The sequence below is a fragment of the Talpa europaea genome, assembly GCF_964194135.1.
Source record: "Talpa europaea genome assembly, chromosome: 4".
NCBI classification, from domain to species: Eukaryota; Metazoa; Chordata; class Mammalia; order Eulipotyphla; family Talpidae; genus Talpa; species Talpa europaea.
Window position 1 is genome coordinate 1716518 of NC_140070.1, and position 12668 is coordinate 1729185.

Below are 12668 nucleotides of genomic sequence, written 5' to 3' on the forward strand. Positions count from 1 at the left end.
TGCCCACCATCGTGTCTGCGCCATCAGCTCAACACAGCCCAGAAAGCACGGAATGGGTGGTGTAACTATGAAAATATTTATGACCTTGGACCACCTTAAAAGGTCGCGGGGAACTGCAGGGTTCCAGTCTGTCCTACCCCACCGCACAGCTGCCCTCCCTGAAGCTTGGCCCTCCAGGTGGGTGGACGAGCCAGCCCCCCCCTCCCCCCCCGCATGTGAGTTTGGGGGTGGGGGGGGAGTGTGATGATCTTGGCGATCAGGGTGAGCAGGGCAAGGGACACGCACGCGGATGGAGGTGCAGGGAGGCGGCAGGGAGGTCCTTTATTACAACTGCCACCTCCAGGGGAGACAGGGATTTAGGGCAGCAGGGAGGGAGACTTGCACATTTCCCTCAGCACTCAAGAGCGCATTGTCCAGGTCTGTCAGCACAAGAATGGCTTCTTGTTTTAATTTTACAAAGACAACATGAATGGGAACAGCCGAGCTGAGGCAGAGTCCTTGGCGGCACACCGAGCAGTCCCCGCGTCCTGAATGGAAGGTATTCTTGCTCAGGGCCTGCCCACTGGGCGCAGAGGTTCTGGGCTGCACAGGCACCCTGTCCTGACCCCTCAGGGCGGTCAATGGCTGCAAGGCTGCTAGGGCACCCCAAGTTCTCACAGCCCTGGGGTGGGGGGAGTCCGGTTTGTGGTACAGATACAAGCACATCTGGCCCCGACTGCTCCGTGGGCACCTCAGGGGCACCCCCTGCCCTGGGAGTCTGTCACTTCTCATCATTTGTCTTAGTATCACCCCAAGAAAAACTCCACCTGAACATTGTGAAACTAGAACCTCATGGGGTTTTTTTGGGCGTGTTTAGTTTTAGGTTTTTTAATTACTATTTTCTATATTTAAACCCCATCTGACCTCTATTTTGGTGTAACTCATGTTTATGATTGTTCTGAAATACGTATAGAATTGTACTAAATAATCTGACTAATTTCACTGTTTCCTTGGAATTTAAGTGTCACTGCCATAAAGCACAAAACACAGTCCGTGTTCTTCAGGGCCCTTTGCTGTGCCCCCCGAAGGCGCCCTGTTCTGCGCTAGGAAGTGCTGTCCTGCAGCCCTGCAGCTGCAGCCCCAGTGGCAGAGACCTGTCATCTGACAGTTCTGGAGGCCAGAATGGCCTCTGGAGGAAAGGCGGGGCCTGGGGGGGGGGGGGGCTGTGTTCCTTCTGGAGCTCTGGGGGAGAAGCTGCACCCCTGTCTTGGGCAGGTTCCAACCCTCCTGGCTCCTGTCCTCCCTTGTCACTCCCTCCTTTAGGGGCCTTCGTAAGTCCTTCCAGCCTCCCAAGGCCTGGCCCTCATCTGCTTCACCGCCCTCCCCAGCACACCCCCGTCCTCCACCAGCCGTCTTCACTTTGGGCCTGGGCGCCCCGAGAAGGCTCTGCGCTCATGGGGGTACGGAAGGCAACTTCCAGAAGCCGCAGCGCCCAACACTGATGTGCGGCGAGGACCACCCCCTGCCCACTGGGTCACTCAAAGCCCCTGCCCTGCACAGGGAGGGAGGAGAGAACCTTGCGGACACCAAAGGATAACCGGCTTCTTTTCATTAAGGCGCCTTTAAGAAAATACATTTCCAAGGGCAGCTTTTGTTTCTCCTCACTCGTCCGACTGGGCGGCCCACTGATGAGAGTGTCCAGTGTCCGGCCCGCGCTGATGAGCGTGTCCAGTGCCCGCAGCTCCAACAGCTCCATCCCACAGCAGCTCTCATGCTTAGAGCCCTGGTGGTGTTTTACATAAAAGTCACATTCCCTTGAGGTAGAGCTCTGGTTCAAGAAGAGAGGCTCCGTGGGGATTCGAGTCAGTAAGTCAGTCCCCAGGACAGTCCCAGCCCCGGCCCCGCTTCTAAGATTCCCGCGAGCTTTAAAGCGTCACGCGCGGCTCCTTAGCTGCTTCTTTCGCAACGAAGCAAATTTGGTAAAAACAACCGAGGCACTGACCGGAGCGGGAAGCAGGGACCCGCGAGCTCCCCGGGGCCTGTCAAAATTTGAAAGCTTGGAGGCCGGTCCCTCGGGCTCCGGCTCTGTCCGCGCCCCCCGCAGCCCCGGCCGGCGGGGTGTCCGTGGGGCGTCCTGCAAGGGGCGGCGCCCGGGCCCCCCGCGGCCCTGGGAAGCGCCTTCTCCTCGGGCGCGCGCTGGGCCGCCGCGGGGCCGGCCGGGCTCCCCGGACAGCGCGGGGGCGGCCCTCGGGGCCGGTGTCCACGCGTCCCGCCGGGAGGCCTGGGGCGCTCCCCCTCCCCCCGGCGCCCGCGCCCGCCGAGGCGGCGTCTCGGGCCCGGCCTGTCCCCAAGGCGCGGCCGCCGCCCCGGGTGGGCCCCGCAGGCCCCGCGGCCTCCCCCGGCGCGAGCGGCTCCGCGCCGCGACCGACCCGGCGGGGGGGGGCCCGGCCGGCTCCCGGGGGTCCCCGCCCCGGGCCCGTCCGCGCGCGCCCGCGGCCCCCACGCAGCCCCGGGAAGGCGACGTCGGGGCCCGCGGGCGCCCCTGGGGACCCACAGGGCGGGAGGCAGCGCGCGGGCGCCGCCCCCCGGCCCGCGCCCCCTCCGCCGCCGGCCGCTCCGGAGCATGCGCGCTTCCCGGCGGCCTTTGCGCCCCAACCGCCCGCCGGGCCCGGCCAATCAGCAGCCGCGTTCTTGCGGAGGCGCCCGGCCGGCGGGGGCCTTGGGAACGGGCGGCCAACCGGGCGCCGTGTTGTTGCCGCGGCGCCCCGCCCCGACCCGGCGCTGGGCGACGGGCGAGGGTCATGGGGCCGCGGCGCTCCTGAGCGGCCGAGCGGCGGCGGCGTCCCGGGCCTTCCCTTCCCGCGGCCGCGAGGGCGCCGGCCCCGCACTCGCCCGCCCGCGCCCCCCCGGCGGCGGCGCGGCCCACGCGCTGGGGGCGGAGGCCGGGCGAGTGCGGGCGGCGGCCGGGCCGGGCGCGGCGATTGGCCGGCGGCGGGGAGGGGCGCGCGGGGCGGCGGGCCGGGGGCCGCGGCCGCGGAGATGCTGCTGTCCCTGGTGCTCCACCTGTACGCCATGCGCTGCGTGCTGCCCGCCGCCGTGCTGCTGGGCTCCGCGCCCACCTACGTGCTGGCCTGGGGCGCCTGGCGGCTGCTGTCGGCGCTGCTGCCCGCGCGCCTCTACCAGGCGGTGGACGACCGGCTCTACTGCGTCTACCAGAGCGTCGTGCTCTTCTTCTTCGAGCACTACACCGGGGTGCAGGTGAGCGCCGCGCCCCGCGCCCTGCACCGCGCCCCCTGCGCCCCCCGCGCCCCGCCCCCTGCACCGCGCCCCCTGCGCCCCCCGCGCCCCGCCCCCTGCACCGCGCCCCCTGCGCCCCCCCGCGCCCCACCCCCTGCACCTCGCCCCCTGCGCCCTCCGCGCCCGCGCCCCCACCCCCTGCACCGCACCCCCTGCGCCCCCACCCCCCGCACCCGCACCCCCTGCGCCCCCACCCCCCGCACCCGCACCCCCTGCGCCCCCACCCCCCGCACCCCCTGCACCGCACCCCCTGCGCCCCCACCCCTCGCGCCCCACCCCGTGAACCGCACCCCCTGCGCCCCCCGCGCCCCCACCCCCTGCACCGCACCCCATGCGCCCCCACCCCCCGCACCCGCACCCCCTGCGCCCGCACCCCCTGCGCCCCCCGCGCCCGCACCCCGAGCACGTGCCGCCCGGGCCGTCCCGGCGGGCCCAGGCCCCGGGAAGCCGACGTGGGGCCCGCGGGGTCCCCGCCCAGCCAACCTCGGGCCTCGGCCGCCGGCGCCGCGGGGAGGGGCGGGCCTCCCGGAGGGCGCGTCTGGCACCTGCGGGTGGGGCCGAGGGGGGTCGCGGGGGGCGGGGGGGGCAGTGACTCCCGCGGGCCGCGTCCCGGGGGACTGGGGGCGGCGGCGGCGCGGGGCGGGCTGGAGCGCGGCCGCCTTGGTCCGAGTCCCCCTGCGGAGCGCGGCCGGCGGCGCGGGAGGGATTGATGGCGCTGGAGCTGCCCGGAGAGGCCCGAGCCGGGCGGGGGAGGGGGGCTGGGAAGCCAGGGCCGTGCGGGGGCCTGCGCAGAGCGACTGGAGCTCACACTGGAGGCTTCATGCCCTTCCGTGAGCTCCCGGAGCCGGGCCTTCCGACAGGCGGTCTCCGCCCGACCTGCCTGGGTGCCAGTCCCAGGGGGGCCGCGGCCAGCAGCCCCGGCCCACTGCCTTCCGAGCCGCAGAGGGGGGTGTGAACATTTCATAAAAATGTAGACTCAGGAGTTTCTTGTTTCTGCTTTTCTTTTTCTCTGTTACTGGTCGGTTAGCTTCAGACCCTGGGTGTGCTTCAGGGTGTTTCCTGCAGCCTGTAGATAAGTAGTTTTTGTTCACAGAGTTTTTACACTGAGGAGAAGTGAGCTCCTCCTCGGGGCTTTGGCGGGCAAACCTGCTTCCTCAGGTGTGGTCGGGGGGCCCCGTCGGGCTCCAGGGACTGTGCCTTCCTGCTCAGGTGCATCTTGGAGACGGAAAATATTTCAGTTGCGATGCTAAAATTTCTGATTAAAACCTGTTTGTCCTTTTAAGTTTTTCCAGAGCTGCGTTAGTACTGACGAGCAGCCAGGTGCCTTCCTCACCCTTTATTCTTTAGGAATAAACAATAAAGGCTTTTAAAGTTTATGTATCTTAATTTGAGAGCCACTGAGATCACACCATCTCTTTACTACTTTGGGGGGTACTGAGTCAAGCACTCACGGTACTTTCTTGTGGCCGCCGTAACAAACCCCTCCAACTGAGTGCCTTAAGACCACAGGGCTGGGTTCTCTCCCAGCCCTGGACACCCCTCTCTGAAATCAAGGTGTTGCTCGCCTGCCCTTGTCCCTGCCTGCTCTGTGACTCCCTGCTCCCCTGGCCAGCCTTGACCTCCACTGACCCATCGCCTCTTCCTCTTCGGTCTCACGTCTCCCTTTGCTTTTCTGTCGCTAGGACCCTTGTCATTGTCCTGTGTCCTTACGTACTTGCTAGTAAAGCATGTTGGCCTCCACTGTTCTGGCGTGCTAAAGGAGGTGAAGGAATCCTGGTTCTTTATGCCAAGTTACTTCCACAGTAACTTCCTGGCTCTTTAGATCCTTATTTACCAGGTTACCCCCACATACTCCTCCAAGAGAGCCTTTGAGTAGTTGTCTTCTTTCCAAAGCCAGTCCACACCCTGAATAATAACCAGCTTCGTATGTTCTTTTAATTCCCGAGTCTTACCATCTTGGGATATTTTACGAGCGAGAGAACTGAAAACCTGATAAATTAGAGGCAGCTCAACTAAGAACGCACTGTGCAGGCTGCGGATGCAGCGGCCTTCCCTGCTCCGGAGCTTGCGAGCTGGTGCTCAGACTCCGTGGGGCCACATGTAGGTCACGGAACTGGGGTTTAATAAAACTTCTGGGGCGAGAAAGTGAATGTGGGGAGCGCGCCGAGGAGCACTTCAGACTCCTGCCAAGGGAGCGAAGGCGCAGGTGTGCTAACCTCTGCCGCCGCCGCCCTGGATGCCGAGCGTTGCGTTGCAGAAGCACTGACTGCAGTGGTCACGATAGAGCATGAGCTGCCGTTGGTAGCGTGTCGTTGTGGAAGCTGTTAGTGTAATTTTTTTCCAAATGCCAGAAATCTATTTTAAAATTTCTGTTTTTATCTTCATATAAGAACTGATGTTCAGTCTTTGCAGACCAGCCAGTGATGTGTGCAGGCCTCCTCAAGACCCAGGCACTCCTCTGTTTACCATTTTGTTTCTGCTTAGATCAGTTTGTAACCTTGGAATACACTTTAAAAATTTAGTGTAAAATGTATTTTACTCTAATGACTCTGCCTGCTAATTCCTTCTCCCCCCAATGCTGACCTGATACATTATGACAACAGTGTGAAATTTGATGATAATCGGTTTAACTTTTCAGCCCATCTACTTCAAGGGTAAAATAGTTCAAAAAAACACTGGAAGCAAGATACAGAATTTAAGTAATTTTAGACCCCTGTGTAAAGTGTTCAGGTACAGTGCTCAACCTCTCTAACTGGTCAGACTTTTAATTGAAGCATTTTTGAAAGTTCCGCAGACCCAGTCAAGGCCTTCCTAGCCAGAGAGGTTTGTGACTGACTGGTTGTTCTTTCTGGAGTACTGCCTCATCACAAAACCCTGCTACACGCCTGGGGAGTTTCAGCTGCCACCTGCAGCTTGCTGTCCCGGCTACCTAAGGGGAGAAAGAAACAGTATTTCCAGTCAGGGAAGGACCCTGCACACCCAGGGGAGTCCACCCTTGTCTGCTAAACCGAGGCCTAGAGTCCTCACTACCACGGCCCTGCGAAGACAAGCTATTGCTTGTGTCTCCTTTATTCTGCTTTTCTCTGCTTGTTGATCATCTGCCCCAAGACTTGAAGACCTCGGCTTCCTGCAGTGGAGCTGGGAAGACCAGCTGGACAGACTTGGGTGGTCCTCTGCCGCTGCCAGCTTCAGCAGAACAGCCATGTCCCTATCCAACAAGACTCCATTCTCGCAGCTCTGGTCTGGGCAGGGCGAGCTGTATCTTCATTTGAGAGGCACTGAGATCACACCATCTCTTTACTACTTTGGGGGGTACTGAGTCAAGCACTCACGGTACTTTCTTGTGGCCGCCGTAACAAACTCCTCTAACTTAGTGTCTTAAGACCACAAGACTAATATCAAGCAGCTGTTAGAGAACTCTAACTAGACTCTTGTTTTTACACTTTTTATAAGTAGAGATCTGGCCTTTGATCTAGTCTGGGATCAAACCAGTTATTTTAAGTTGCACCTCTGTGTTTTTTATGTCTTATTTTTTTAATTTTAGATCACAGAGGCAATGAAACATTCAGAGGCCACCCAAATATTTAGAGAAAGTTAAAGTTCCCCCGCACGCTCCCGCTTGCTTCTTTGTCTTGTGTGCAGCAGTTGGTGTGTAGCTCTAGGTTTCTTCCAGACGCCTGTAGGTAGGGTGTGCATTGTGGGGGGACCCCCTCCATTCAGCTACCTTCTTGGCCAGGCTTTGCAGGGGCGCGGGAGTTCTGCGGAGAGCAGTGCAGTGCGCTCGCCCCCCAGGCGCCATGCACTCGCCCTCTTGTAAGTCTGCCTTATTCGCTGGAGCTGAATGAGCTGAGTGTTGACTCTTAAATGGAGTTAGAAGCTTATTTTCCTTTTACCATTGTCATAGTACTATGGGGGTTCCACAGAGGCTGCTTTTCATAGACAGTCCCAGACTAGTGGCTTCTCAGGAGGCTCCCCCATAGGAGGGCACTTCTGCCCCTGCCTCAGGGCCTGAGCTGGGCCGGTGGGTACGTGGAGTCAGCCCACACAAGGTCCCTGCCCTCCTGGAGACCCTTTCCAGTGAGACCCAGACAGTCACAAGGTCCTGAAAATGGGCTGTGCAGGAAGAGTGTTGGCCTCGTGGGGGTGGGGAGGCCTCCCTGAGCAAGTGGCATTTGCAGTGGGGAAGGTGGTGTAGCCCAGGGAGGTGGTGGTCATGGCAGGGGGAGGAGGGGGGTGGAGGGAGCGAGCGGGCCCGGGCTGTTGGGAGAGGGCTCTGTGGAGGCCATGGCAGGAAGGGCAAGGCCAGCTGGGAAAGGGGAGCAGGTGCTGGCGCGTGCCCAGCTTTGTGGGGCAGAGAGCCCCTTCTGCCGGGGGAGCACCTCCCCGCCCTCTCCCGCACCAGAGAAGCTCAGGTTTGCAGTGGGAAGCCAGGGCTGGGGGGAGGCGGCTGCCTTCAGGACCCATTTTATCAAGATACTGTGCCAGGCGCCCCAAGGTAGTCTCAGGAGGCAAAGCATGAGCAGACATGCCTGCCCGCCCACCCGGAGAGCCGGTTCCGAGATGGGAGTGTTTGCACTCCTGGCTGGCGCCGAGGAGGTGACCTTGCTCGCTTACCCAAGAGCCAGCGTAGGTGAGTCTTTCCCGTCCGAGCTGGGACAACGGGGTGTTTAGGGAAAAGAGGTGCTTGGTGGATCCCTGAGTGCGAGTGGAGAGCCCTGTGTGGCCCAGTCACCCCAGCCTTCTTCGGCTACTGCCCCGGCTGCGCTCGGGTTTTGCAGAGAACAGTTTTGTTGCAGCGGAGAGTCTTGAGTCCTGGCCTGAGAAACCGCCGTGTGGTTCCCGGTCCCCTCAGACAGCGCCTCGCGGAAGTCAGGCTCCGTGTCCCGGGGGCGCTCTCGCCGGCCTGTCCTCTCGAAGACGGGCTGGGCCGAGGTGAAGCCGCCTGCCCCGGCCCCCGGCCCCCACCGGGGTGAGGACGCGCCCGGCCAGGAAGGACGGCGTGGAGACTCTGTGGCCCGGAAGGCTCCGCCCGGGCTCTGCCTGCGGCCGTGTCTGCGCGGCTTCTGGTCTCGGCTCAGGGGCACATCGTGTCGGCCCGCGTGTCGCATGTGCGACTGCGACAGGGTCGTGCCGCTGATGGCGTCCCGAGGGCATGAACGTACATTAAAAATTCATTTCAAACAACGGGCGTCCTCGAGTGTAACTCCCATGTGCCGCTGTGCTGAAAACGAGCTGTAGCTGCATTTCTGTGTCATCAGGGACCTTTTTAAAGGATGTCGACGAGACCACTCTCTCTGCGATCTGTTCGTCATTCAGTGGCGTCTTGAATAAAAAATTCTCTTCATTGGATGCTGTTAATAGCAACAGTGAACGTGTTCTGGGGTGCTCAGTATCTCCCAGGCGTATAGTTTATTCTCATTTATTTCGCCGTCACCCTGTGAGGGGCAGTCACAGCTGTCACACGCATGTCCATGTGACAAGTAGGTGTGGAGAGGCTGCGGGCTTTTGCTCAAGTTCACGGAGTTAAGCAGGATGATGGGTTAGGGTTCAAATCCTAATCCCAATCCTAATCCATATTGAATTGAAGTTCAGCCCGTGTTCTCAGTGATCATAACGTGGCAACGTAGATGAGGCAAAACTTTTCCTCTGCCTTCTTGGGTTCTGTCACTGGGGCCTGCAGATTCAAGTGACAAAAGCCGATGAGCAGCAGAGAAGGCAGACACACTTGTCGATCTAGCTATTTCTACATGCGCTGGGGCTCACAGTAAATACGTGAAAATCAAAATAAGCGATTAGACTCAGCGTGGCATTTATTGCCCTTTTAAATAGGGCGGGGCTGGGCCACAGGGCGGACGGACATGGGGCAGGTGGCTGGGGAGCGAGTGGCTGGGCAGGGTTGTGTGGGAGGGTCTGCCACGCCGACTCACGCTGCCGCTGCCGCTGCCGCCTGAAGCCTTCCTGGAACGTTAGAGGGGAACTAGTGTCACTCCTGCAAAGGGAAGTTTATGTGTTTAGGCAGAGGCATCTCCCTGTGGGTGCTGTTCTGTGCTGCCTTTGCATGGCACATGCCTTTGCATGATAGTGCGCATCTCCGTCCGCAGAATCGTGTTCAAGAACGGTGGACCTTTATTTTCTTTTATTTAGTTAAAAAATTTTTTTTAAGATTTATTTATTTATACAAGAACTGGGGTATAGGTCAGAGGTGCGGGAAGGTGACAGGATTCACCAGAGAGAGTGGGGAGCAGAACAGGCCGACGGACCGAAGTCGAGCGGGTTGAGCGTCACGCTGTGGAGCTGTCCCCAGCCTCTGCGATGCGGGTTCCATCCCGGCCGGCCAGAGAGATTCCCACATGAAGCAGCAGACCTTTACTGCCTCGCCCGCTGCTCCCCTCAGCAGTGTCTTCGGTGGACCTTTAAAAGCTGTGTTTCCTTCCCATGCTGGAAGAAGTCACATGTGATCACGATAGACGGGGGTGCGCTCTCCCAAAGGGAAGTCTCGCTCTGCGTCCTGCGCCTTGTGAGTTGAATCCGCCTTAAGTGGGGGATGACTTCAGAGTCTGCTTTGCTGCAGCTCCTGCAGGACCCGCGGGTCTCCCTGTGGTTTGCCTCTGGTGGGACCGGCAGAAAGCAGGGCCGGCTCCTGAGGCCGAGGGGGCTGCCTCTCAGCCGCACCTCCTGGACGTCAGGGTGTCCAGGAGACTGAAGCAGATTAGCGGGTCGTGTGTCGGTTGCAGTGAAGACGATTATTCAGCAGGCGTTGTTCTTGTCCACTCTTGAGTTAGCACAGAATGGAGAGAGCTGTTTATTTCTCTGAAGGGGTTATGGGGCGCTGGGCAGAGCCAGTGACCGGGCCTGGCTGTGGGTGGAAGGTGGGAAGGTTTCGTGAAGAGGCGTCTGCTGCTGGCGAGACCGCCCCGGCGGTGGGCGTCCAGGTGTCGGTGTGCAAGGCGCGGGTTTTATTTTGAAGTTTAGGGCAGCGCTCTCGCTCCTCGTGCGCTGGCTAGCACGGTGCCACGGACTGCCCCTGCAGGGGTTTGGGGACTGCCCCCCTAAAGCGTTTTCTTCCTCTCTTAGTACATTTGAAAACAACCCTTTTACTCAAGTGAGGGGAAGAAAGTTGATAATTTTAAGTTAGAATGAATGTTTTTTCTTGGAGCCTTGGAAGTAGGTTACGGGCGTAAGAACCGCATCGGTCGGGCGCTGCCGCGGCCGGGCCCCCTCCTCTGCGGGCACTGCCAGTCTGAGTGCTTAACCCCGACTCCTGCCGTCCCTGAGCTTGGCAGTTCTTGGTGTCGCCTTTTGTTTTCAGAACTTTCAAAGCTGTAAATATGAACGGCCGCTGTTGTTTAACTTCTTAGTTCTGCTGAGCCCGGAACCCTTGACCGTCACCGCCGAGAACCCTGAGCGAGAGGCGGCCTGGTGGCCCCGGGGTCGGGCCGTCTTCCTGGGCTGCTTTACTTTCCCTTCTGTGGCTGCGAAACAGGTTTTTGTTCCTTTCCGAGGGGTCAGCAGTGATTACGTTTCCCCGCCTGCCCTGCCCGGGGGATTTCATCACGAGGTCTTTTTTCCTCTCAGAGCGTGATGGGCCGGCACGTCGGGAGTGAGGCGAGGATGTTGGGAGCGGGCGGAGCGTGTCTTCCCGGGCCGCGGTCGTGGGTTTTTGGACAGCGCATTTTGGGCCACGTTTGTGCTCCTCGCAGAGGAGGAAATGGCGGCATTTAAGGTCAGCGTGGGTCACGGGCAGACCAGCCCCAGCAGGGAGGTGCCCACCTGGGCCTGCGCCTTCCTCAGCCACCCCGGGGCGAAATCCCACGGCGGGGTTCTCCGGGCTTGTCGTGACTTCAGGGGACGTTAATTTCATGGCTTCCTTTGCACCTCACCGTGCTGATTTTATTTTAAAAGCAATACCTTCCGTTTTACCAAAGAAAACTTGAAGTGCAGTGTTTTTAAAGCTGGTTGTGGAGATGTTGGGTTTGGAGAGCGGGGTCCTTGGGGTCACTCTGGGAAGAGTTCCCCAGACCTTCCTTTTCAGCAGCACCGGCGAGTGTCCCAGGCGAGTTTCTCCACAACACAGCAGGCTTGTTATAAAAGGGAGAGAGTAAGGGACGCCTGCATGGACACAGAGGGGCGGAGAGCGCTGCCCCGAAGGACAGGTTTGCTGAGAGAGGCCTGCGTGGTTGCGGGCGGACAGCGTTGGAAGCCGCCCCTGCGGAGGGAGGGCGCGGCACAGACGGGCCGAGATGGCCGTGGTCCTGCCTTCCTGCCTCGGGAGGGGTGCTTTCCCTCGCGGCGTGGCCTGCTTGTTGTTGGGTTTGGTTAACTGTAGAGTTAGAGAGGGGCTGGGGACCCTACAGCAGCCTCGGTCTCCATATCCCACCTCCCTTCTGCACCCCTGATGCTCTGCAGCCTCCGACACCTGCGTGGGTCTCGTGCCTGGGATCTAGACTTTGGTAGCAGCTGGGGCAGTGGCTGTGTCAATCCCTTCTCCCCACGCCAGCCCCAGCCCGCTGTGAGCCAGGTTTGTGGTGGTTTGTGCTTGTCCTCCATCATTTTCTAGGATTGATGTTATGATCCTAAGAAAACACCCATTTTATTCATTTTTAAGTTTTTTTATTTGTGACGAGGGTGCGCGGTGTGTCCTCGTGGCACCCGCACACATGACGTGCCCACCCACCACGCATCTCGATGGCTCCCCAGGCGCTTCACAGAGTGGACTCGGGGTGAATCAGTGGAGCCACAGCCTTTAACTGTGAAGAGACCCTACCCGGGAGGCTCGGCCCTGAATTTGGGAGGGGGAGGGGCATCTGTGGCACCTTAAAGCCAGGGCATCCCACCCGTGGTCTCCAAGCTGTGGGAGCTCCTTGCTAAGGGGGTGGGGCATGTTCCCAGGCCAGACTCCACTTTAACCTTGCAGGTATCAGAACTGCGGGGTGCCTGTGTGTGTGCGCGTGTGTGTTAGGGGAGAAGCAGCTTAAACTTGATTAAACATTATTGGAAAATTATTTAGACATGTTACTGTTCCAAAGAAGAGTAAAAGATGGTAGAAACGATGCAAAACTTTCTGTCATCTAGTTCCACTGTCTAGAGATTTTGGAGTTAATGGCTTTGTCTTTCTTCCGTTGTTAAGCTATTAATGCTGAGGGTCATGCTCCTGGGGACTTTCATTAACTCATAACCCTGCTACTCCCATAATGGCTACAGAACCTAGGAGACCCAGAGTGAAAAACGCCATTAGCAGTGATTGCCTCTGAAGCCTTTAAAGAGACTCTTTCAATTTCTGTAAATAATTTATTGTGGCTGCTTAAGACAGAACTATAGAGAGGCTCCGAAAATGGCCACCTGTGGCCTCTCCACCCGTTTTAAGGAACAGGACGTGGCAGCTGAGCGTAGGC

At 59.6% G+C, this 12668-nt stretch overlaps 1 protein-coding gene across 1 annotated transcript in view; it reads left to right on the forward strand.

The window, feature by feature from the left end:
* Nucleotides 1-3018: 3018 nt before the first annotated feature.
* Nucleotides 3019-12668, forward strand: part of AGPAT5 (1-acylglycerol-3-phosphate O-acyltransferase 5) — a gene marked incomplete at its 5' end in the record, with an annotated part of 35547 nt that continues 25897 nt past the window's right edge. The window contains one exon of the mRNA XM_084231759.1: nt 3019-3237. Coding sequence (XP_084087885.1) covers nt 3019-3237 — 219 coding nt within the window. The remainder of the gene's footprint in view (nt 3238-12668) is intronic.